This window comes from Globicephala melas, chromosome 6, assembly GCF_963455315.2.
Source record: "Globicephala melas chromosome 6, mGloMel1.2, whole genome shotgun sequence".
Taxonomy (NCBI): domain Eukaryota; kingdom Metazoa; phylum Chordata; class Mammalia; order Artiodactyla; family Delphinidae; genus Globicephala; species Globicephala melas.
Genome location: NC_083319.1, coordinates 75092731 through 75119141, shown reverse-complemented (window position 1 = coordinate 75119141; position 26411 = coordinate 75092731). Strand labels below are relative to the sequence as shown.

Sequence of the window (26411 nt, the reverse complement as noted above, 5' to 3'; positions counted from 1 at the left end):
TTCCACTCCTAGGTAAATACCCAAGAGAAGTGAAAATATATATGTCCACACACAAAAACATGTACACGATTGTTAATACCAGCATGATCCATCACAGCCAAAAAATAGAAACAATCCAAATGTCCATCAATTAATGAATGGATAAATAAATACGGTATAGCCACACAAATGGGATATTATTTGGCAATAAAAAGAAATGAAATACTGATACATGCTACAACACAGATGAACCCTGAAAACATTATGCTAAGTGTAAGAATCCAGCCACATAGGACCATATATTGTATGCTTTCATTTATATGAAATGTCCAGAACAGGCCAAGCTACACAGACATAAGGTACAGTGGTTGCTTAGGGCTGGGAATGGGGGATAAGAGGTGTGATGGTTAAGGGATATGGGTTTCTATTGGGGTGACTGAACTGTTCTGAAATTGACTGAGGTGGTGGTTGCACAACTCTGTGAATATAATAAAAAACTCTGAATTGTACACTTTAAATGTGAATTGTACGGTATGTATTATACCACAATAAAGCTGTTTTTAAAAAGCAATTATACTATGTAATGGCTCTTAACTAAACATTCAAAGAATTATTTAAAGCTATAAATAAAACTGAAAGCTGCATCAATATTGTCAGTGTGAATCACAGAAAAAATTACTGTAACAATATGCACCTCTTACACATTTAGAATGCAATTTAAAAGATGAGAAATGAATGTAAAATGTCCTAGTGTAAAAGTACTTACTGTCGCTCCATGCTGGCTATTTCCTGATTATCTTCTTTAACCTATAAAGGCATGAAGAGAAAACAGAATTTAAAGAATTACTCATTGTTAGGCTATCTTAAAGAGATTTTCCTTCTAGGGTGTGTACTAAAATATCAAATCTAGTCGCTTTAAACTTATTTCTTGAAATTCAGCCTTTGAAGTTAAAAGGAACATCATTAGGGAACTATTCACAGATTTTTCTTTCCTCCTCAAAGGAAGAGTGGTGACTGATAAATATCCATACCTATCCACGTGGCACCAAGAAGTTAACACATCTTCAGGCCTGGATCAATTTACATAAATATCTAGGATTTTTGAGCCTGTCTCCCCCGCCCTGCTCCCCCTGCTCCCCACCCCCAACCCATGCACACGGTAGGGCTGCCAGATTTAGCAATCCTCGTTACATCTGAATTTCAGAAAAACAATGAATAACTTTTGTGGTATGTATTTGGAATACACTTATTGTCCTTACGTGTATACTTATTCTAAAAGATTATTCACTGCTTATCTGAAATTCAAATTTAACTAGTCATTCTGTATTCTATCTAGAAATTCTATACCAAGATCACACTCTTCGTCCCCTGCCTTCAATGATCTCTTTCCAAGGAACTTCAGAGATTCTAGATTTTGATACCTTTCTAGAATGATTCTAACACTTAAATAGCTCCTGAGTTGATCCCTAAGCCTCCTACAAACCCACTGGATTCAATCTAAGACCACAAAGGAGTCCCATTTGTAGGTTCCTGACTAGAGGTGCTCCCAAATATATAGGCTCCTAAGGGCTGTATATTTAGGGTGTCTCAGGATAAACAATAGGATAAATTAAAGCCAGTCTTGGAATAGTAAGAAAGCTACTGAACACATCTGACATAACATGGTGACATACTGTGATTTCACAGGACATTTTAATTCCATTCACTTCATGGTGGCACTGATAGAAATAACCACACAAAGTTGTCAGCCTTGGGGCACTTCATTTTCTAAATATGAGGCCCAAAACAAATAATGGAATACATCTTCAATAAGATTAATTATTTACTGATCAATAAGAAGAGTTTCAAGTTTTTCTTATAAGGATCCAAAACATGAAAAAATGACCAAAATATGCATGAAGACCATATAAAATTAGGATTTAAGCAAAAAAAAAAAAAAAAAAAACAGTTTATTTGAGAAATGACTTTTACCTAGATCTTCTTAGTCAAGCAGTTCATATTAATTTAGATGGAGTTCACTTTTCACTGTTTTTTAAGAAAATAAACTTATTAGTTTTCTGTTCAATTCATATGCCTTAAATAAAACAGACTGATACATTTACCAAATCCTGACATATTAAAATACATATGTTTGTTTTTCCTACCTGCTTAAGTAATCTCTCTCTCTCTTCCATTGGGGATCCCATGCTTTTGTCTTCCGCAATCATTTGATCTCGATGGGACTCCAACTCATAAAGTTTTTCATGCAACAATACAGCCTCCTGTTTTACCTGGGAGTGTGCTATTTCCTGAAGAGAATTAAAATAATTTTAGTATTTTATCAAAAACTATTCAAATAGTTTTCAGTTTATAAGACTAAGGACAAATTTAAACTACCAGCATCTTTAAATAGAGATATCAAGAACTTAGAGTACTCAATAATGCTACAAAGTACGTTTCTAAACATTGAAGAATAAAAATAAATCTCTGTATACTTTCATAAGCAATTTTCAGTCTAAGGTTCACAAGAAGGTGGTAGCTTTAGTTTATCTTCTAAATATAAGACCTAAACAAAGATAAAGACATCTCTACTAATGGGAAGATAATAAAGAAAATGTAACGATGTAGGTATAACTTTAACCACAAAACCCAATCCAAAGTCCAAGGAACTGATCGCTAGAGGGAAGATATTTTCCCCTGAATAGATCATATATATGCTTTCCTACAAGTTTATGGGTTGAACTATATCCCCCAAAAATGTATGCTGAAGTCCTAATCTCCAGCACCTGTGAACGTGACCTAATTTGAAATGGAGTCTGTGCAGATTTAATCAAGTTAAGATTATCTTGAGGTCATTAAAGTGGACCTTAATCCAGTATTAACTGCTCTTTATTAGAAGAGAAGAGATAAAAAGCAGAGACACGCGAGGAGAATGCCATTTGATGATACAGGCAAAGAATGGAGTGATGTAGCTACAAGTCAAGGAACAAATGCCAAGGATCGACAGCCAGCACCAGAAGCTAGGAAGAGGCAAGGAAGGATTCCACCTAGTGTCCCAAAAGAAGCAAGTCTTTGATTTTAGACTTTCAGCCTCCAGAACTACAAGAAATTTCTGTCGTTTTATGTCACCCAGTTTGTGATACTTTATTACAGCAGCACTAGGAAACTAATAGACACGAGTAGTAAAATTATCATGTATTCACCACTGTTCTACTGTTCACAAAGAGAAAATAAGGGATGTGATAATTTTAAAAGATAACCAAAAGAGCTAGGGATGTTGGTGGTAGTGGTGATGATGATGATGAAAATGACATTTGAAGCTGTTATTTATTGAGCACGTATTCTGTGCCAGGCACTATACTTCATATTTTTTATATACTATCTCTAACACTCAAAGCAACTCTGTAAGATAGTACTATCATCTCTGTTTTACAGATGAGAAAACTGATGACCTGATATCTAAATAATTTTTCTAAGTTAACAAAAATAAAAGTTAATCATGAAAAAAAAGTTAATGATATCTGAAAACAGGCTCACAGTATGAACAAGATTTTTAAGAGAGGAGACCTCCTCCTTTTTGAAAGCAAAAGAGAAGGAATCTTAAAAAAAGGAAAAAGTGAACAAGAGGAAATGTTTGAAAGTCCATAGGCAAAGGGTTATATACACAGCTTAAGTAATGTATTAGCTTCAGGTGAAAAGGCATGATAATAAAATACCGATAGAAAAAATGCAGACATTTTGATGTATCCCTTTTCATAGTACCTCCCCCGTCCCTTTTGCTTAACCACCTATAGACATGTTCATCATTGCATCTTGATAAAACCACTCCTGAAGACTCAAGCTCTTGTTGATCTTTCACCTGATTTTTTTCACACTCCTATGAACTGAATCAGCAATACTAAGCACAGTAGGGAGCATACAGAAGATATGCAATAAACACTACTTGATTGATATTTGACATAATGTTATCTTGAAGAACAAATCTTCCCCCCCCAAAAAGACCCACAAAGGAATCCAGCTAAAGTTAAACAGAATTAGGATCTACATTTTCTTCATTTGAGAATACTGTAAGTTTTTTTAAATTCATGTAATTTTAGGCATACATGTACTAATGCCAAAGTAGAGTGGCATCAATAGAAACACTAATTCCAAGGTTATACCCTACACCTCTTCCTGTGGAAACTAATCTGCCAATGAAATAAGACCTAACTCTCTCCTACACACCCTAAAAAAAGATAGTGAGGAATTCTGAAAGCTGGCTGTATTAATACTATATAAATGCAGTCCTTATTCCTTGAAGCATATTTTTATTACCATAGAGATCAAAGAAAATAAAAATTCTGTGTACCCACATGTAGACAACTGGATATAGAAAATCATCTTAATATTTTTAAGCAAACTAGTTTTTTCAATAGCAAATTTCCAAAAGAATGATTACAAAATACTCATGGTTTATTTCTTTTGCAAGCTAGGTGAAAGCAATCATGTCAATTTACAATTGTTACTAATCCTATCATCGTTATAGCTACCTGAATACATAGGAAATCAAGAAAGGGAGGCAAGATTTGATGTACAGACAGTGGGAAGGTAGTCTGCAGAAAAAGAATGCATTGGCCAACAAATATATAAAGAGATACTCAACTTTTTGTATAAATAAATGAAAATTAAAACAAGATACTAATTTTAAACTATTAAACTAGTAAAAATGGAAAAGGTGGATGGATAATGCAGCTGTTAATGAGTACGGGGGAAATAGGCACTCTCATACATTGAGATTAGGAGTAGAAAATGGAACTTTTTTGGAAGGCAATTTGACAATGTTACAACGTTTTAGAAGTTTGTACCTTCTGACCCAATGCAAGCAATTTATCTTAAGATACACTCGTAGTAACTTTGCATAAAATGTGTTTTCACTACAGCATTGTTTTATAATCTCAAAAAACTATCAATATAAACAACCTAGTCATCTACAAGGCTGTGGTATATATAGTCATACAATGTAATACAATGCAGTAATTTCAAAAAATGAGAAAGATATCTTAAGAGCTGACATGAATAGACATTCAAGAGAGAATGTTAGGTTAAAAAAAAAAAAGCTGCAGACAGCATATCCAGTGTACATCCCACTTAAGGTTTTTCTCAACAGTAAAATGAAGGTAGGATTATAGGATTGCTGTGAAGATAAAATGACAATGCTGGTGACATATGTAAAGAGCTCAAAAAAAGCACATAGTAATCACTCAATAAATGTGAGAGCAGTTCTGTCTGGAAAGAGGGAAAATAAATAGGCATTTTTACTTTCATCTTATTCAATTTTTTAATAGAAAACATGTTTTGTGACTTTAAAAACGCTTTAAATAAATAATAAAACAAATGCAAGCTTTTACATCTTTAAAGTAATGAACTGACTTCTCCATCTTCACTTGTCTTTAGTCTCTTGCTTGTATGTTTTTTTTTTTAACATCTTTATTGGCGTATAATTGCTTTACAATGTTGTGTTAGTTTCTGCTATATAGCAAAGTGAATAAGCTATATGTATATATATATCCCCATATCCCCTCCCTCTTGTGTCTCCCTCCCACTCTCCCTATCCCACCCGTCTAGGTGGTCGCAAAGCACCGAGCTGATCTCCCTGTGCTATGTGGCTGCTTCCCACTAGCTATCTATTTTACATTTGGTAGTGTATGTATGTCAGTGTTACTCTCTCACTTCGTCCCAGCTTACCCTTCCCCCTCCTTGTGTCCTCAAGTCCATTCTCTAGTCTGCGTCTTTATTCCTGTCCTGCCCTAGGTTCATCAGAACCATTTTTTTTTTTTAGATTCCATATATATGTGTTAGCATACGGTATTTGTTTTTCTCTTTCTGACTTACTTCACTCTGTATGACAGGCTCTAGGTCCATCCACCTCACTACAAATAAATCAATTTCATTTCTTTTTATGGCTGAGCAACATTCTATTGTATATATATGCCACATCTTCTTTATCCATTTGTCTGTCAATGGACACTTAGGTTGCTTCCATGACCTGGCTATTGTAAATAGTGCTACAATGAATATTGTGGTACATGTCTCTTTTTGAATTATGGTTTTCTCAGGGTATGTGCCCAGTAGTGGGATTGCTGGGTCAGATGGTAGTTCTATTTTTTGTTTTTTAAGGAACCTCCATACTGTTCTCCATAGTGGCTGTATCAATTTACATTCCCACCAACAGTGCAAGAGGGTGTCTTTTTCTCCACACCCTCTCCAGCATTTACTGTTTGTAGGTTTTTTGATGATGGCCATTCTGACCGGTGTGAGGTGATACCTCATTGCAGTTTTGATTTGCATTTCTCTAATGATTAGTGATGTTGAGCATCCTTTCATGTGTTTGTCGGCAATCTGTATATCTTCTTTGGAGAAATGTCTATTTAGGTCTTCTGCCCATTTTTGGATTGGGTTGTTTGTTTTCTTGATATTGAGGTGCATGAGCTGCTTGTATAGTTTGGAGATTAATCCTTTGTCAGTTGCTTTGTTTGCAAATATTTTCTCCCATTCTGAGGGTTGTCTTTTCTTCTTGTTTATGGTTTCCTTTGCTGTGCAAAAGCTTTTAAGTTGCATTAGGTCCCACTTGTTTATTTTTGGGTTTTTTTTCCATTTCTCTAGGACGTGGGTCAAAAAGGATTTTGCTGTGATTTATGTCACAGAGTGCTCTGCCTATGTTTTCCTCTAACAGTTTTATAGTGTCTGGCCTTACATTTAGGTCTTTAATCCATTTTGAGTTTATCTTTGTGTATGGTGTTAGGAAGTGTTCTAACTTCATTCTTTTACATGTTGCTGTCCAGTTTTCCCAGCAGCACTTATTGAAGAGGATGTCTTTTCTCCATTGTATATTCTTGCCTCCTTTATCAAAGATAAGGTGACCATATGTGCGTGGATTTATCTCTGGGCTTTCTATCCTGTTCCATTGATCTATATTTCTGCTTTTGTGCCAGTACCATACTGTCTTGATTACTGTAGCTTTGTAGTATAGTCTGAAGTCAGGGAGCCTGATTTCTCCAGCTCTGTTTTTCTTTCTCAAGATTGCTTTGGCTATTCGGGGTCTTTTGTGTTTCCATATTGTGAAATTTTTTGTTCTAGTTCTGTGAAAACTGCCATTGGTAGTTTTAAATTACCATTAGATTTTGTGTGCCTCAGCAAGGCAGAATGATTTTTGTACAGGGTAGGTACTCAATAACTGAATCTGCTTTCTTACTAAACTAAGATATTTGCAGTTCTGAATAGGAAAAAAAATTATTACATTTCTATTAGTAAACTACTAAATAAATATGTACCTGAATGAGTTCCATTAATATATTTAACTGAATTTTCTTTTGTAGCTGAGTAATATGAAAACTTTTACTTGATTTTTACTTACAGATTCCAAGCTCTCTTTTTTCATGTTCAGTGAATCTAGTTGTTGCTGAAGTGTATCTAATTCCTAAGAAGAAGGAAAAAAATCAAATATATAGGCAAATTACATTAAGAATAATTTCCTTCTCAACATTTTAAATACAGATGTGACAAAGTAAATTTTGTAAATGTTTTCAACCCATATCTTAAAATCTGACTAGAATTTATTAACATTCATTATTTCTATTTTTGCCAATTTATTTCATTATTACTAAAAACCTTGCCAAGATCAACCTTTTAAAATACTTATGAGCTTTTTAAAGGGAGCCAGAACTTTTCACAGTGAATCATCACTGTATTCTGAGAATATCAAATATCAGAATACTTCAAATTAATGATGATACTGTTTAAAGTTATAATTTTTATTTGTCTTTTTAACCATGTTTCCATATCTTTTGCCTATTTTCTTTTAAGGCCAAGACCTGTAGCCATTTATATGGCTCACTCTTAGGGATAAGTCCCTTGAACTGTTTATAGTTGACCCCTGAATAAGACACGTTTGAGCTGCATGAGTCCAATGACATGTGGATTTTTTTCAAGAAATACGTACTACAGTACTACTCAATCCATGGATGGTTTAATCCGTGGATGTGGAACCTTCGATACTGAGGGTCAACTATAAATTATACACAGACTTAAACTGCACAGGGGTCAGTGTGCCTAACACCCAAGGTGTTCAAGGGCCAACCAGACCCATTCAAACACCCCTGTGTGATATTAGCTATATTTTGATAATATTTTGGTATTTTTATAATATTCTTTCATCAATGTTTCATTATATGTTATAAATTCTGTCTAACATAAAAAGTTATATTAAATTTTCAATAAAGGATTATCTGAGAAACTAGAACTACATTCATTATTGGCATTTGCAGGGACTAATTCTCTGTTAACTGGTTAAGGGATATCTGGACATGAAAGGGCACTATCTTGTAAACCTGAGTCACTACCATGACTGAATGTTGAGAGGATTCTCAATAATCCCTCAGTAGACATCCAAATTTCTTATTTAAACACCATAATTAGGGGACAAAAGCTGTTCAAATTAAGGGCATAGCAAGTAAACGACTTGCTGTTTATTAGGCAGGAAGAAAAGGAAAGAAAGTAAATATCCATATGGCTCTGGTGTATGAGGACTTTTAATGTTTTCATTAAAAGTTCATTAAAAAACAATTGTTTCATGTATCTTTATGACCTGCAAAAATGAATGATGCATAGAACTGAATAACAGAGTAAAAGCTAGGTCATTATGCAACATAAGAAAACGAAATTTTCTAGATCAGTGCTTCCTAAATTCAAATGTCCATATGAATCATCTTGTTAAAATGAAGACTTTGATTAGTAGGTTTAGTCAAGCTCTCAAGGGATGCCAATGCTGCCCACCTTCAGATCACCTTTTTAGTAGTAAGACTGCTATATGCCCAGCACAGAGTAGTAATTAGTATTACCTGCAACAATTTCTCATTCATGGTTTTCATTTCTATATACTTGACTTGTTTTTCTGGAGGCATATTTTTGATAATGCCCTCTGCTGCTTGTTTTTCCTGTTCAGTTTCTTCTTCTACACTTCTAATTTGTTTTTCCTTCCTGAAATCAAAGGTATACAATATTCCTCTTACAATACTGAGGGGAAAAATCAATTAACTTTACTCAGTCTCAATTAAGTAGGATACGTAAAAGTTATTTAACCATAGTTTGTGATCTAAAAGTCCCTATAGATGTACACACAAATTTTATTTGACCTGTACAAAATTTGGCCCCATCAACACAGACTTATTGGGACTTCCCTGGTGGTGCAGGGGCTAAGAATCCGCCTGCCAATGCAGGGTGCACGGGTTCAATCCCTGGTCCAGGAAGATCCCACATGCTGCAGAGCAACTAAGCCCGTGAGCCACAACTACTGAGCCTGTGCTCTAGAGCCCACGAGAAACAACTACTGAGCCCGTGTGCCACAAATACTGAAGTCCGCATGCCTAGAGTCCATGCTCCGCAACAAGAGAAGCCACCGCAATGAGAAGCCTGCTCACCGCAACAAAGAGGAGTCCCAGCTCACCGCAACCAGAGAAAGCCCGCGCGCAGCAACGAAGACCCAACGCAGCCAAAAACAAATAAATTTATAACAAAACAAAACACAGACTTATTTTACATCTTTCTCTTCTCAATCTCCAAATCCTTGTATTTCCTTATTCTCCACTTTACTTTCTTATAAAAAACCACAAAGATTATCACAGAAAATCCTTAAAGTCTTATACATATGAGAATGTATTTGCACTTTTTGTTATCATACCCTCAAGACAAACAAGAGAGTTAAATTTTAGAATAGTGGTTTTCAAGTATCTTTTAGCTATAGAATTCTTTGACCAAATGAAATCTTGCATGGAAGTTTACCACATAAATCATCTCAAGTAACACAGCTCTGACTGCACTGGGGAGTAGGAAGACCAACAGTGCAATTTGATTAAAAAATTCATAGCTTTAGATTAATATATTTTGCTTAAATTCCCTTTTATCTACTGCTTTAATTAAAACTGGTATTGATATTTCACAAATTATCAACTGTACTTTAGCACTGCAAAATAATAAGCTAATTTCCTTGAAAATATAACAGGAACATTATAAGTCTAATCATGTAAGTAGTAGTAATGAAATTAATTACAAACAATAACAATCTTTATCATATAATCACAAGAAATACCAGTGATGTGCCACTTATTACCTATGCAAGATCAATTATAAATAGGGTAAAGAAAAATTCTGAAAAAAATAGAGGTAAGATGCTAGTTATCATGTAAATACTTCAAGATTTACATATAAAAAGCTTGCTTGAAGATAAATTCTCAGTCTCAATATCATAAATTTCTACTTTGAGTTTCAAAATATAATTATTCTATTCAATCTCTTTCAAATGTAGATATCGTTAACAGTTTTCATAATCACTAACTGAGCCTCATAGATCCACATATCTATCCTCCACACACTTTACACATTCATACCCTAGTACCAGAATAAGATAATCTAAACTCAGAAATTTTCCTACAGAGAGCATCTCATAATAACCAAATAAAAGATGAACATAATGAAACAGACAACCTGGAATTTCTATTTATTTTTGTCTCATTATTGAACAGGAAGTGATGTCTTCACTTTGAGCCTCAATTACTATAGCATAAAAAAATGTGTCTGCTGCTGCTACAATTTACACAGGTATATGCATGTGCTCATAGAAATTTCAAACAGAAAAGATTATCTATTTCAATCTCTTTGTTTCACAGATTAAGGATACTGAAGCCCAGAGAAGTTTGTTAGATCTAACTCATTCTGAACTCCATGATTATTTACTACCAACAATGAATCTTAACCATGTTTTTGCCTGATATATCTACTACAGTTAGATGGGAACTAATGTTGTAAAGTATTCTATTTTACAGAGGGGAAGTTACACAAGGAAGCACAAGGAAGGTAACTGATTTTTTTGAAGGTCACGTAATGGCCAAGGGTCGGGTCTTTTGATGATTTGAGCAGTCTGCTCCTGTTATAACTTGGCAGTAAAACTACCAATGATGGTGTCATAAAAATGAGTAAACAACAAAGTTGAAACTCAGTGGAATACAAAACTTGGTGGAACCTTTTCAACTTGAATCTTTCAAAATACAAAGTACCTTTAGGATCAACACTTAAATCACTTTAGCAATGTATCTTTCAAATTATGCATTCTCAATATTATATACTTTAACTCACAAAGTAAATTTGTTAATATTTAAATTTTCTAAGATTAAGAATCACAAAGGTTAAGCAAGCCACCTTAGTTGTTACACTGAAAAAGTCAAAGATGACTTTAAGAAATTATTATTCTAGTCAATCTTTTGCTAAGGAAGTCTAGTTTCTTTCTTTTTTGTTTTTTCCACCTGTTCACGGTACAAAGGTTAAAACAAAGTGAAATAAAATCATATGACATACTTTTTTTTTTTTAATGGTGTGGAAGAAAGAGAGTACATTCCTTACACACCAGTCTCGGAGACAAAAGAAAAAAGGAAAGGTAAGATCCTATATATTTATAGGTTCAGTGATTACTGATGAATTTTTTTAAATCATATTTAAACTTGTTAAGTCTATACAAAAATCTCTGTCTCTAATAAGTGATGAAAGAGAAGAAAATATTATTGTATTTTTCACAAGATCTACCTTAGAAATATAAACCTGGGACATGGCCAAAAAATCTTTCCCAAATAAATTGAAAACGTAATAAAAATTAATTATTTTTCTTTTGAAAAAAAAAGGTTTCATCTAACCAATCAAATTTATAAGATCTTTTTATTTTGAAATATGTTAATCACAGAGCATTTTGAAGTGATATTAACTTAAAAACAAATTTGTAAGATGAAAAAAGACTGACTACCAGGTGATAATTGTTGAAACTACGCAATGACTATCCTACTTAGAGGTTTTTTCTTGATAGTTTCCATTATAAAAGTTTTTAAGTTTGAAGAAAGAAGTTCTATAAAATTACAAGAGATAAGTTAATTGTGAATTATTAATACCTTACTCCAAATACATTGAATTCTGGTATAAATATCTAAAATATTTAATGACAAAACTGTATTACAGTATATACATTTTATTTAACAAAACCAAAATAATTGCAATATCTTTTTATTTCATGGTATATAATAGTCATATAAAGTACATGACCAAAAACTTCTCAGAAACTTGTACTTGAAACTGCACTAAGAAGAACATTGTTTCTTTTTTAATATCTACCATTTGCTTTTGTGAAAATCTTTTTTTCTGTAATATAGGTTATAGGCTATATAAAAGGGCACTTCATTTTGTAAGATAGTTTTTAAAAAAACTGATATTCCATTTATTCTCTATTTTTTAATCACTAAACTCAAGCCCACATACCATTTCAAAATAAATATCAAATTGAAAAAAAAAATCCAAAGGGAGAAAAAGGCAATAATAGCTGTTTCCTTTTAAATCAACTTTTTAAATAGGGTAAACTGACTCAAGAACAATTTCTGCATAAACTATTGGCTAGTTATTCTGCCAATCTGATGTCTTCAAGATAGCCAATAAAGCTAGCAAATGTTGCTGTTTAAGGATTTGTCTATTTAGTGTTGTGATGGTCAACATCCACCTACCCCATCTTTCAATCTTTCCCCTCTTAAAACATGTACAAATATATGAAAAGCCCCATGGACCTTGTGGCTCAATCAATGCATTTCATAGCTTTAGACCTAATAATGGTTTAGATCTATTGACTGCTTTCTTGTACAGAATCTATCTTAAGCTCTAAGTATATATAGTTTCTAACTCTAAAATTTATCAAATAGAAGGAAAAAAAAGATTCCTTTTCCAACCCTTACGATTTTATTCACTTTAGCATACTGGAGAAGACAATTATTAGTATAACACAGATGATAAAGATAATAAATACAAGACAATCCTCTGTCTCCATTTTCACAAGTCTCACAGTCCCACCCGACCTCCATCCATTACCTTCTCCGGCTGCTTCTATTCCACATAAACTCTTTAGTTTAGTTAATTTTCTTTGTAGCCTATCTGCTTCCTTTATTCACCCTTATCCTATTTATTTCTTGGGGAAAAAAAAGAAGCTCTTTTTCCTTACCACTGCCCTACCCACATGGGCATCCTACAAAAACATCAGGAAGAATTTCACTACACCATTGAGAAATACTGAAACAAGCCACTAGAGAGGTTGCACACTTATTCCTAGAAATCACTAAATACGGGTAAACTACCTTTTATTTATGATTTAGGGATCTCCTTTTGTAGGCAGTGGTCTGGAATAAGTGATAGCTTGAATTCATTTCTGACTCTAAAAGGGATTCTATTATGATCTACGTTCAAATTGTAAAATCTAGGAGAACAGTGGCTTTTTCTTCAAACTTTGATTTAGCCATGTAAAGAAAGAAAGTGGAAAAGGAATAAACATAAACAGATCATCAGATGGAAGGCAATGAGGAAGTTAACTAGAATAGACCAGTACTCGCATAACAATAAATTCCTCATTGCTAATGCAGCAACAGACTTTAGTAACTTGAAATGAATCTTGCTCACCGAGTAGTTTCTTACCTCCTGCTCTCGTGGAATAAATTTTCCTAAAAAATCATAAGCAACTAATTGTAACAAGTGCAATAAGAAGGCTCAAAAGACTAAATTTTAACCACTAAGGATGATAGTAACAGGACATATTCATATCATTTCAAACAGATCATTTGTTTGCAGCAGTTTCTTATTTATTTCTTATTTATTTATTTATTTTTGATGTGGACCATTTTTTAAAGTCTTTATTGAATTTGTTACAATATTGCTTCTGTTTTGGTATTTTGGCCGCAAGGCATGTGGAATCTTAGCACCCTGACCAGGGATTGAACCTGCACTCCCCTGCATTGGAAGGCCAAGTCTTAACCACAGGACCGCCAGGGAAGTCCCTATTTATTTATTTTTTAATAGATCTTTTTAAAATTAATTTTTATTGGAGAATAGTTGCTTTATGCAGCAGTTTCTAATGTTGACTTTAACAAAACAGAAATAAAAATAAGAAATATCAAGGTCATGAATAAAATGACTAAATGGAAAGTACTTATAGTAAGAAGAATTACTGAAATAAATGGCAGTTTCCAGTTAAACATGGCATGTTGAATGTACCCACTAACTTTGACTCCTGTCCAAAACCCTACTAAAATGAAAATAAAAGGTAATTTGAAGTATATAAACTCATAAAGACAAAAAGAATGGAAGAGGAAACAACAGCAATAAAATCTAGAAACTAGAAAGCTAACAGTTAAGGGCAAACTGACTGGGAAAGCAAAATTCTCCCAAGCCAGCAGTGGGGAAAGCTGAGAAGCCACTTGATTTACACTGCAGAATCCCTAGACGGCCCAGAGATTGGCAGTACCAGATATTCTAGAAGTAGAAAAGGAGGGGCTGAAACATAGTTGAAAGTCTTTCTCCCTGACACTGCCCAGCCAGGTAAAGGTCCTCTCCTACCTAAGCAGAAAAATAAGGCTTCTGTTTTTTTGCTCTGGGGAAAATAAAACAAACAGAATCTGGGCACTAGGCACAAGTGACTGCAGGGACGTTATGCCAAAAGCAGGGAGAGTAAGTTAAAGTTTACATACTAATTACTGAGGTAAACTCAACTTTTCCACCACTGAGCTCTCAGAATGCTGGCTACTTGGCCTCACCTTTTCAGGCAGATTAAAAATGTCATTTTGGGGAATCCAAGCAGCCCAAGAGAAACAATCTAAAGATAATGACATTTAGGGATTCCCCCAAAAAACAGTCCATTAAGGTCACTCTACAGTAAGATCTAAAGTTAATAAGAACTGGGAATTCCCTGGTGGTCCAGTGGTTAGGACTCCACGCTTCCACTGCAGGGGGCACGGGTTTGATCCTTGGTCAGGGAACTAAGACCCCAAAGGCCATGCGGCGTGGCCAAAAAATAATAGCGAAGTTAATAAGAACCACACAAACGCACAGTTTCCCATCAGCTTTTTTGTTTCCCACTCTTATATGTAAGTCCTAAACCAAATATTAACAGATACACAAAGTTCAAAAGAAAACCTCTAACATAAAGGATACTTATAAAAATAAACTGGAAAAACACAACTTGAGAGTACAAAGGCTATTCAAGGAAAAAGAAAACAAGAGATACAAGAAAAAAACAAGGAAAAAATATATTCATACCACAGTATACTAAAAAAGTAATTTTCAGAATTAAGAAGATGACAGGAAAAAGAAAACTTTAACAGAAGAGTTTGATGATAAAGTTCCAGAAAGCAGAGCAAAAACACACAGAGATGAAATGTGGAAGAGTAAACATAAAAAATTAGAAAATCATACCAGGAGATCCAACACCTAATTAAGGGGGTTCTAGAAAGAGAAGTGAGGTTTTTTTTTTTTTTTAATGCGGAAGAAAATTATCAATACCATCAATCAAATAATTCAGAAAATTTCCCATTGTTTCCAGATTGAAAGTGCCCACCAACTGCCCAGTTTCATGAATGAAAACAGACTCTCATAAAGGATCATGAAATTTCAGAATATCCATATTAAGGCTATATTGTACAACTCAGAGAATATAGCCAATGTTTTATAGTAACTATAAATGGAGTATAACCTTTAAAAATTGTGAATCACTATACTGTACACCTCTAACTATATAATATTGTAGAGCAAAGAAAAAGCTTTGGGGTTAAGAAACGGCAAGTTACATAAAAGGATAAAGAATTAGAACGGCATAGCATCACAGTTCTTAACAGTAATACAGTCATGGTTGGTTGAATCCACAGATGTAAAACCCGTGGATACGAAGGGTCCACTGTATTCATTATATTGCACCATTTTATGTAAGGGACTTGAACATGTACAGATTTGGTATCTGTAGGGACTCCTGAAACCAATCCCCTGCTGATACTGAGGGACGACTATACTAGAAACCCAAAGACAATGGGGCAATGCCATCAACCTTTTGAGGGAAAATTATTTCCTACTTAGAGTTCTATTTCTAGCCAAAATATCTTTCACGGTCTAAAAAAAATTCTCTTCTATGGACCTTCTCAGGAAGCTCCTGCAGGAAGCTCCATGGAAAAAAGGCAGTAATCCAAGACAGGGCATTCTAGAAAACAGGAATCCAGTAACAAGGGCAAAAGGGAGTCTTTACAATGAGGGTGGAAGGAGAGTGGAAGTCAACGGCTGTGTAGAGGGCCTAGTGATCAGCTCATCTAGATCAGAGCATGGCAGCAGGCTCTGGGAGAGACTTCTTCAAGCAAATGAAACAAATTAAACTATCTAATATACATAAACTATTGAGAGATTTGCTAGGGAGAGTTTGGGTATAAATTAGTGAGAAAAAAAAAAAAAAAACCCTAAGCACATGAAAAGAAAACCAGGACAATTAATTAGAGGAAAAACAGTGTGCAGGAACAGAATAATAATCCTGTTAACAGGGCTCAGTCATTGACAGCTTTATACATTCCTGATAGTATAAACACTGAGTACTCATCTAAACAAAATTACAAGTGACTATGCTCGGAAAGTAAAGAGACAGTAAGTAATATTTGATGCATTGAAGATGAAGGTAGGGAGTGTTTGAAAGAAAGCTGAGGACTCTCATCTCCCAAAGTGTTAAGTCAAAGGATAGTATCAATAGATAATGCCTAAAATTGAAAAATCAAGAAGTAGCAATATAAGCATATACTTAAACGTGTATATATACATAAATATATATCCTTCTGGACTTGCTTTTGTGCACATATATTAAAATTTTAAAATGTACAACCACTTCAATTGTTTTAAAGTTCCTTTCACTAGATCTAGGAACTAAAAAGACACCCTGAAAATTACTGTCTTTCATTCTCCCCAGGAGCTTTCCAGTTTTTTAAGATTAGAGTACAGGGAGGGTGAAGGGATATTTACTTGTTTCATATTTTATATATTTTAAGAAAAAATAGATTTAAAAGGAGAAAAATGGAAATCAAAATGTCCTAAAAAATCTCTAATGTTCTAGTCTCCTAATGAGATATAAATACTCTCTTTTCTGTCAGGCTTGCAATATGAAAATCACAAGCATCACAATCTTGTTTTGGCCACTCTCCATGCTATTGTTATCAGACGAAAGCCAGACGTCTAAAACCGTAAGTTTTTACAATCAAGCTAGTGAAAATATTTTCAAAGGTACACTTTGTGTAGATTTAGTAAAATATTGAAGGCAATAAAAGAAAGAAGAAAAAAGTCAAGCTATCAAAACAAACTCTTTAGTTAGCTGTGTATATTCAAAACATGTGATCTCTGAGCCAGATTCTAATTTGACAAAAGCGGTCTTCATTTTTTAAAAAACTGAGTTCTTTAAAAGCTGACAAAAGGAGAAATACGTAAAATTTCACTACAAAACCGGAGATTAGTTAAGACATAAAAAACACACTTTAAAATGTAGGAAACTTTTTAAAAAACCACGTATTTATGAGGGAAATTGCTGTTGTTACATTATTATTATTATTGGGGGACATTTCAACTACAAAAACAGTCAAAACAAGAACTATTTCTTTGGATTTATATCCACATAAGGAAAGCACTTCTTCCTGTTGCCTGACTCTTTAAATTCAACACATGGCTCAATTTCTGTTACAAGATATTTTCTTTCAAAACACCAAATTTTGAGCTGTTAACCCTATAGAGATATATATTGAATATTGTTTCTTAATTATTTAATAGTCCTAGATGTAGTGCTGGTAGCTCTGATTTTTAAAAATTACATTTTTACATTATTTTCTCATTATAAACGTCAATCTTGCACACTGAAATACTAAATAAGTTAACAGAATTATTATTTACCATTTATTTCCACATATATAAATGGTAATATACCAATATTTTCTTTCTGTAATGATTATTTAATAACAGTTGGAAGATACTTGTATGACAAACTACAATCTCCTTCCTCAATTATATATATCAGAATTCCTTAATCTTCAACATTCCATCCCAATAAAAAAAAAAAAGTATTTGCTTTACCTTTTTCATATTTTAACATAAAAAGATTAGATAGTAGGGCTTCCCTGGTGGCGCAGTGGTTGGGAGTCCGCCTGCCGATGCGGGGGCCGCGGGTTCGTGCCCCGGTCCGGGAGGATCCCGCGTGCCGCGGAGCGGCTGTGCCCGTGGGCCATGGCCGCTGGGCCTGCGCGTCGGGAGCCTGTGCTCTGCGACGGGAGAGGCCGCGACAGTGAGAGGCCCACGTGCCGCAAAAAAAAAAAAAAAAAAAAAAAAAAGATTAGATAGTAGATTTTTTTCTAAAAGTATTTCCTTCTAATGTCTAATTGCCTGCATATGAAAATTTGGGAAATTCTGCTAGCATTTTTCCTTATTAATGCATTTCTAATTTTCTTTTTAGGAAGTCAAATGTAATTTCACTGCAAAGAATTATGCTTTGATTCCAGCAAATATCAATAAAAATGTTACTATACTTGACCTCAGTTATAACCAAATTACTCTGAATGTTACAGATACAAGAGTTCTACAGACATATTTTTCACTCACCGAGCTCTATTTGATTGAGAACAATGTCATTATCCTACATAATAATAGTTTTGGTAACCTCTCCAATCTAGAAATTTTAAATATCTGTAGAAACTCCATCCACATAATTCAACAGGGTGCCTTTACAGGCTTAGATAAACTAAAACAGTTATATCTCTGCCAAAACAAAATAGTTCAACTGAATCATGATATATTTGTGCCTCTAAAAAGCCTGATACTATTGAATCTGCAAGGCAATTTGATAAGCTATCTTGATGTACCACAACTGTTTCATCTGGAATTCATAATTTTATACGGAAATCCGTGGAACTGCTCTTGTAGTCTACTGAATTTGCAAAACTGGTTGAACACATCGAATGTGACACTAGGTAAGCAATCATAATTTAAATTAGTCAAAACCAAAATGTGATTGATTTTGGATTGTTCTACCCCAGAAAAGTCTCTTGTTTCATGTCTAAAAGAAAAGGAAACTTCCTGTTTAAGGGAAACAAGAAGAAACACTGAAAAGAAATTGCTGAGTACAAGCTCTCCCTCTGCCTCTCCAGAAAAAAAGAAAAAGAAGAAAAGAAACTTAAATGTTCTATATATATGAGATGAAACTGTCACTTTGTATACTAAGTTTGCAGTTTCGATATATAAGACTAATTTTTAAAAGCACTTCCTTTTCTTAGGATAGCTTGTCAGAGAGTAGGTGAAAACAGGTGATCCACTTTCTAAACTACATGCCATGTTCCAGATGTTCACTATAATCTAAATCATAACATTTTTACATTACTAACACAGACAAACTAAACAATAAACAGATACTGCACTTAAGCTACATTTATAACATAAACAGAAATGGGCATTTCGCTTGTTGTGTTGCTAGGCAAATACAACAGTTTCTTTTTTATAATACCTTTAATGATGACAGATAAATATGTCAAAAAATTCTAGATAAAAAATTATAAAATGTTAACCATAATAATTTATTAACCATAATAATATTATTTTCCATAATAAATCTTATTCTTTCTAATTTACTAGAAAATGAGAACATCACCATGTGCAGCTATCCGGATACACTGAAGTGCTACAATATCAAAACAGTACCTTACAAGGCTGAATGCTACTCAAAATTTCCTTCATCTATAACTGAAGATCTTTACATTCATTTTGAGTCCATTAGCAATTCAACATTTAATAGTTTTTTGAACAACTTAACAAGAAATTCAGGTAATGTACTGGTTTTGAATAATAATATTGCTGAGGATAGCATACCAAATAAATCGAGATAGTTTTCATTATTTTTTTGTATTTTAAATTTCTAGAAACTATGTAAAAGAACAATTCCTCCACCCAAGAAAAGACTGACAAAACACTGGGTTTCTAAAGTAGGCTCTGCTAGCTATCAGTCAAATGCCGTTATGCAAATTATTGATATTTAACTTCTCTGAGCCTTGGTATTAACTAGTTAAGTCACAATTCTTAACAGGTATAAATCAATAATGTTCCTAGGTGAACGGATAAACAATACCTGCAAAGACAGGTAGATATTTTGAAAAAAGGTATTCTTTCACCACACTATGAAATATCTTTATTTTTGGCAGTTTTAGTAACTTTTGCTTAAAGAAGATTATGTACATTTATTTCTAATACCAATATTGGGGAGTTATTAGGACATGTAATTATGATTATTTTATTTTTGTCAATTTAACAAAACTACCCCCACCCTCTCTTTCTCGGTATTCCATTTAAGAACGTGAATCTCAAGGAAAAAGCTGGACTTTTCTTGTCAGTGTGGTAGTCACTGTACTGATGACTTCACTCCTCATTTCAATTGCTATCAAATGTCCAGTATGGTATAATTTTCTGCTTAGTTACAAGCATCATCGCCTGGAAGAGCATGAAGCAGAAACCTATGAAGATAGTTTTACCAGAAACCCAAGTCCTCCTCCACAGATACCAGACACAAGCTCCGAAGAAACTATAGTAATATTTGAACAACTACGTCAATTTGTGGTAGATGATGATGGGTTTATTGAAGACAAATACATAGATACTCATGAATTACGTGAAGAAAATTAATTTCTTTCAATGTTTGATTCTTTAAAAAATGTTAACAGCTCACTCACAGTTTAGACGTGGAGATTTTGATACATGACATACTGAACTATAGCTAGTAGACCATCATATTAATTGCAACACACATATATATCATAAAATTATGCTCTTCTCATTGGCATTGTGCAAGTAGGTCCAAATACAGTAACTGCCACTCCTTGTTAGCTAACAGTTAAAATACTAGCATTACTATTCTCAGCAGTATTCAGGGGACCATACATAACAGTAGGAAAAGGCCTAAAGTAAATTATTCATTAATTAAAATGAACAGATTTTCATATTAGTCAGATATGTGATGTAATACATATTAAAGTTTTACTGATTGGAATCAGTAAAGAAATAAAGATTATGGAATTTTATCACAAGTCAAAGTGAAGAACAGACATAGTTTAAACTGACAACACGCTAAGGTTGATTTTATGCCCATAGAATGAATTCATGGAACTGGAAAATGCTTTTTAAATTTTTTTAATTTTTTTAAATTTCTGAAAATTTAGTAGCGACTTAAAGCACAGGTTCAATGTCCAGGCACAATCTCTTGATTTTCGTTACAAAGAAAGACTGTCATCAAAATGTATGACTGTCACAATTGAATAATATGGTGGCTTCCAAAGTGGGAATCATCTATGAATCTTGTTTTTTAAAATACCTATTTCTGCCTCTCTTTAGATTTTTATTCAAATGATTCTGTGCTGTGGCTGAGGAATCTTCAGTTGGTCCGTGGTCAGTTCTTTGCCATGCTGTAGATAGAGCAATGTTTCCCAAATTGTCTTCTAGAACATTAATTTCCAGAGAGACATTCAGAAGTATTTACAGGGTGGGGGATTAAAAGGTACATGGACAAACTACTATAGAATTACTAGGAAATACTGGGTTTAAACAAAGTCAAACAAGTTTCTTTACTATAGGACCTACCCAAGGCTTTACTAAACTGCTCTCTGCTCTTCAAGAGCGAAATATTAAGAATTTGCCAAACTTCCTTGACAACAAAACCTTTTCTTTGATGTATGGCTGCTAATACCTCATAGGACAACAATGGTCCAAAGAATACTGGCCTTGAGACTATTATAGGAAGAGTCTAAAGTGAATTATTTGCCAATTCCTTATAATCCATTGGCTACAATCATAATTTTAACAACTTAATGCAAATAGTGGCATTAAAAACTGTAACAAAATCTATCATTTTTACCTTCCATATGTGAGGAAATTTAGTATACAGTATTCATATCTTTTAGAGAAAGGAATATCTCTAAAACACTGAAATATATTTATGGATTAAATAATATGGGGTTTTAAATTTTCTTCATCATTATACAGGGAAGGCAACAGTGTCTAGTGGTCTGGATGGAGCAGGGTTGGATAAAAGCTGATGGAGATGGGTGTATAGGAGTATAATACACTATTTAATTTTTGGGTATGTTGAAATTTCTCTATAACATAAAGTTTTTAACACATGTACATACCTGATAATTTCTTAGAAAAAAGAGACTAAAAATAATGTAGATGTACATTATATCCTAAAAATAGTCATTTTTAAGGTTATATCAATAGTAAATTCATTTCAAATGTCTACTGAGGAAAATAAAAACTGTTTTGGATGATATACCCTGTGAAATAAAAGAAATGACTCATTTGTAATGCGTATTTGTATTTATAGGAACATGTTTTCAATAAAATATACAAATGTTTTAAGTGTAATATTTCTTAACAGATAATGTAAATTATACGTTATGGTTTTAAATCTCAATTATAAGAGTGAGATAACTTTAAAAATAAAAGTCATCTTTTTCTAAATAATCTATCATTTTACCAAAATATCATTTCTTAATTTGAGGCAAATATTCATATTTGAGAAATGTAGTAAAATGAAATATAATTATGAATGAGCAAAAACTACCTTTCATCTCTTACATTCAAAAGCCTCTTATAATTAAATATTGGGTATTCAATAGATATCTGACTAAACAAAGAAAAATAAATGGGTTTAAAATTATAATTTCATATATTTTTAACGGATAAATGATTTTAGCTAACACCAAACTAGAAAACTGTAGACATTAGAATTGGAAGAGAATCATTAGTTCAAGCAGGCACATGAAACTGAATTAAAGCCACAGGTGTCATAGTAACATATTGAAGCTATATACTATAACCAATTTATTAAAAATAGGTGTTCCATAATAAACTAGATGGTCTCATACCACAGTAAATGGTGGTACTAAAAGAGAAGAGAATAAAAACAAGATTTTTATACCTGCTTTCTCAAGGTATGACATTTCCTGCTCCCTTTGAATGTACAGAGTCAAGGTAAAGTCTCGTGTTATTAAGATGTTGGCTATCTGATTAACACATGAAATAAATCTATCCTGTGATATATAAAAATAAACTTTATAAAAATAATTTGTTATTAATTTAAATTTCCTGTTAAAGGGTCAGTAGAACCTATTTCACTCAGCCTTAGTTACAAACTACAGATATTAAGTTTTGAAACTGCTGACATTTTCAGGACAAAGTACCTTATTTTAAGAACATTTTCCTTAATCAAATGAACCAAGTAGACATAAAAACCTATGAAATTCTTAAATTTATAATCTGGGAGTTATCTTTTTGGATAAAATATCTATAAAACATGTACATATAGTATTTATAAATCTGACCTGGGTATCATATAACTTTTCAGATAAATGATGAAATAAATGAGGACCTAAATGTTCTAAACTATATAAGGTCCTCAACAGGGTATAGCTTATTATTTCTTATTCTTTAGGTACCTAGGAAAGTATTTTATATGTAGTAAATGATAAATATTTGCTAAATGGTCTAAAACCAGAACAACAACAAAAGGAAGTTTTCAAGTAAGTGCTTGGTCACCATGAATATGGAATTTTCTTTGTAAAAGGGAAGAGACTTCCAGTATATTTGTAATTTTTAAGATAGCACTTTAGGGACTTCCCTGGTGGTCCAGCGGTTAAGACTCCGCGCTACCAATGTAGGGGGCCTGAGTTCAATCCCTGGTCAGGGAACTAGATCCCAGATGCCGCAACTAATACCCAGTGTAGCCAAAAAAAAAAAAAGATAGCACTTTACAGTAGCATCAAATGATAGACGGGGAAAATGAGATTCCTTTGTTTTTCATCAATAGAAAATTACATTTATCTTTCAAATAGTTCATCCTTATATTTAAAATCCTATTCTTCATCAAATATTTACTGTACATGCAGAGGTAATATGACAGTATGTTTGATGTTACATAATTTTGGTTAATTATTATCCTTGCTCTCAAGGAAATTGATATTGATAAGTTTATGGAACAAAATGTGTGCAGTATTAGTATGTACAAAATAGCTCATCTTCTGTTTGCACTGCTTTAGACAGTAATTAAGATCAAAAAGTCGATAAAGAATAATTATGTTAACTAATGCTGTTGTCTGAATATTTGTGTCCCTCCAAAATTCATATGTTGAAATCCTAACCACCAAAGGTAATGGTATTAGCAGGTTGGGGCCTTTGGGAGGTGATTAGGTCATAAGGGTGGAGTCCTCCTGAATGGGATTAGGGCCCTTATAAAAGAGATCCCACAGGGCTTCCCTGGTGGCGCAGTGGTTAAGAGTCCACCTGCCGATGCAGGGGACATGGGTTCGTGCCCCGGTCTGGGAAGATCCCACATGCCGCGGAGCGACTGGGCCCGTGAACCATGGCCACTGAGCCTGCGCGTCTGGAGCCTGCGCGTCTGGAGCCTGTGCTCCGCAACGGGAGAGGCCACAACCGTGAGAGGCCCGCGTACTGAAAAAAAAAAAAAAAAGAGATCCCACAAACCTCCATAGCCCCTTCCACCATGTGATGATACCTTGATAAGGTGCTAGGTATGAACCAGTAAGAGGGCCTTCACCAGAATAGGACTATACTGGTGCCTTGATCTTGGACTTCCCAGCCTCCAGAACTGTGAGCAATAAATTCCTGTTGTTTATAAGTAACCAAGTCTATGGTATTTTGTTATAGCGGCCCAAATGGGCTAACATAACTACACTACATCCATTTATTATCTTTGTAGTCATTACTGTCACTGCCACATTTACCTTATAACGAAACTCAAAGTTACTTGGTATTTGGTCTTTAACCAGGTTATATATAAAGATGCACAAATAATCTACATCTATGATTAGATTACTAATATAACAACTAATTATCAATTAATAATTGAATAATGAAATAACATAAATAGCCCACTGAATAATAATGTGCATTTCATTAGACTGGGGCTTAAATCTCATAATTTGAATTAGTTAAAAAGCTCAGGTTAGGGACTTCCCTGGTGGTCCGGTGGTAAAGAATCCATCTTATAATGCAGGGCGGGAGGGTTAGATCCCTGGTCGGGGAACTAATATCCCACATGCCGCGGGGCAGCTAAGCCTGCGTGCCACAACTACTGAGCTCACGTGCCTCAACTAAAGCCCACGTGCCGTAAACTAGAGAGCCCACGTGCTCTGGAACCTGCATGCCACAACTAGAGAGAAGCCTGTGCACCACAATGAAGAGCCTGCATGCCGCAATGAAAGATCCTGCATGCCTCAACAAAGATCCCGTGTGCCGCAACTAAGACCCGACGCATTAAGCTGGGACGAAGTGAGAGAGCGGCATGGACTTATATACACTAACAAATGTAAAATAGATAGCTAGTGGGAAGCAGCCACATAGCACAGGGAGATCAGCTCGGTGCTTTGTGACCACCTAGAGGGGTGGGATAGGGAGTGTGGGAGGGAGACGCAAGAGGGAGGAGATATCGGGATATATGTATATGTATAGCTGATTCACTTTGTTATAAAGCAGAAACTAACACACCATCGTAAAGCAATTATACTCCAATAAAGATGTTAAAAAAAAAAGACCCGACGCAGCCAAAAATAAATAAATAATAAACAAATCTTTTAAAAAAAAGAGTTCAAGTTAAAATTGCAAATGGTAGAGATGAAGATGTTCTTATCCATCTTAGATTTTAAACTCCAAGACGTAGAAATTTTATTTCTCTGAATGAAGATAAGATACATAAACAATACAATTTGTATTGCAAATATTCAACTTTTTAAAATAAAAAATACATCAGGGAAAACCAATTAAGAAAATTGTAAAGAAATAAATGGCTCAGAAGGTAAACTACCTTATACAAGTCACTTATAAATCTGTTTGATTTCTAAACAGAGTGTACTCACGCTTGTCTTTCAGTAAATATAATATCCATACTTTGTGTTTCTCGATCATTTTGAGCTTTAAGCTGAATAAAGAGTTAACACAAAAGTTATTGATAAAAATTACCATTAGGCCAAACTATCTCTTTAAAGGTTGTTCTAATTATGAACCAATTAGAGATTATTATAATAATCATAATGCCACAGGCAAAGTTTTAAAAAATACAGTATGCTTCATTTAACAAACCACTACAAACACCAAATACAAATAAATGGTCTTTTTCACAGGCACTGTAATCTCACACCAAAAATATTCACTGTTTACTGATCTGTCAAGTAATCTAATGTAAACTTCATTAATGTAAACAGAATTTCAAGATTTTTTAAAGTATTCAATAGTTGATTAGTAATATGTTAAATTTACACCCAATGCAAGTTGCATTCTTAAATCATTTAGGATTTTACCTGAGTACTCCTAGTTGACTCTACCTGTGCATATTCAGCCTAGAATTTGGACCCATCCCAAAAAACTAAGAAAACACAAAGATTTTACTTTTTCACATTTGGCATTAAAAATACAATTTTTAAATTGGGAATTCTCCTGTGTTTTAAAGCTAAGAATAATTTCACTACATTATCATTGCTTTTATTAATAGAATCCCAATTTAGAAAAGTCAT

The 26411-nt window shown here is 33.8% G+C and overlaps 2 protein-coding genes across 10 annotated transcripts in view; one reads left to right on the top strand and one right to left on the bottom strand.

Annotated features, from left to right (window-relative positions):
• IFT74 (intraflagellar transport 74) overlaps positions 1 to 26411 on the bottom strand; it is a 78246-nt gene that overhangs the window by 35892 nt on the left and 15943 nt on the right. For all 9 annotated transcript variants that reach the window (XR_011377543.1, XR_011377542.1, XR_011377545.1 and 6 more), the window contains exons 8-12: positions 25758 to 25819; positions 8835 to 8973; positions 7352 to 7414; positions 2124 to 2267; positions 746 to 786 (exon numbers count right to left, since the gene is read on the bottom strand). Coding sequence is in view for 5 of the 9 variants with exons in the window: in XM_030830334.2 (XP_030686194.1) it covers positions 746 to 786; positions 2124 to 2267; positions 7352 to 7414; positions 8835 to 8973; positions 25758 to 25819 (449 nt within the window). In the remaining 4 variants the exon portion in view is untranslated. The remainder of the gene's footprint in view (positions 1 to 745; positions 787 to 2123; positions 2268 to 7351; positions 7415 to 8834; positions 8974 to 25757; positions 25820 to 26411) is intronic.
• On the top strand, positions 16968 to 20514 carry LRRC19 (leucine rich repeat containing 19). The gene is made up of 4 exons (XM_030830341.1): positions 16968 to 17048; positions 18302 to 18815; positions 19474 to 19662; positions 20186 to 20514. The coding sequence occupies exons 1-4, from the start codon at positions 16968 to 16970 to the stop codon at positions 20512 to 20514; spliced, it is 1113 nt and encodes a 370-aa protein (XP_030686201.1).

What these genes read in the sequence shown, in the direction of transcription:
- LRRC19 (XM_030830341.1), top strand. Translation starts at nt 16,968, where the DNA reads ATGAAAATCACAAGCATCACAATCTTGTTTTGGCCACTCTCCATGCTA. An exon ending in CACATCGAATGTGACACTAG is followed by an intron (nt 18,816 to 19,473) that starts GTAAGCAATCAT and finishes CTAATTTACTAG; the next exon opens with AAAATGAGAACATCACCATG. An exon ending in CAACTTAACAAGAAATTCAG is followed by an intron (nt 19,663 to 20,185) that starts GTAATGTACTGG and finishes ATTCCATTTAAG; the next exon opens with AACGTGAATCTCAAGGAAAA.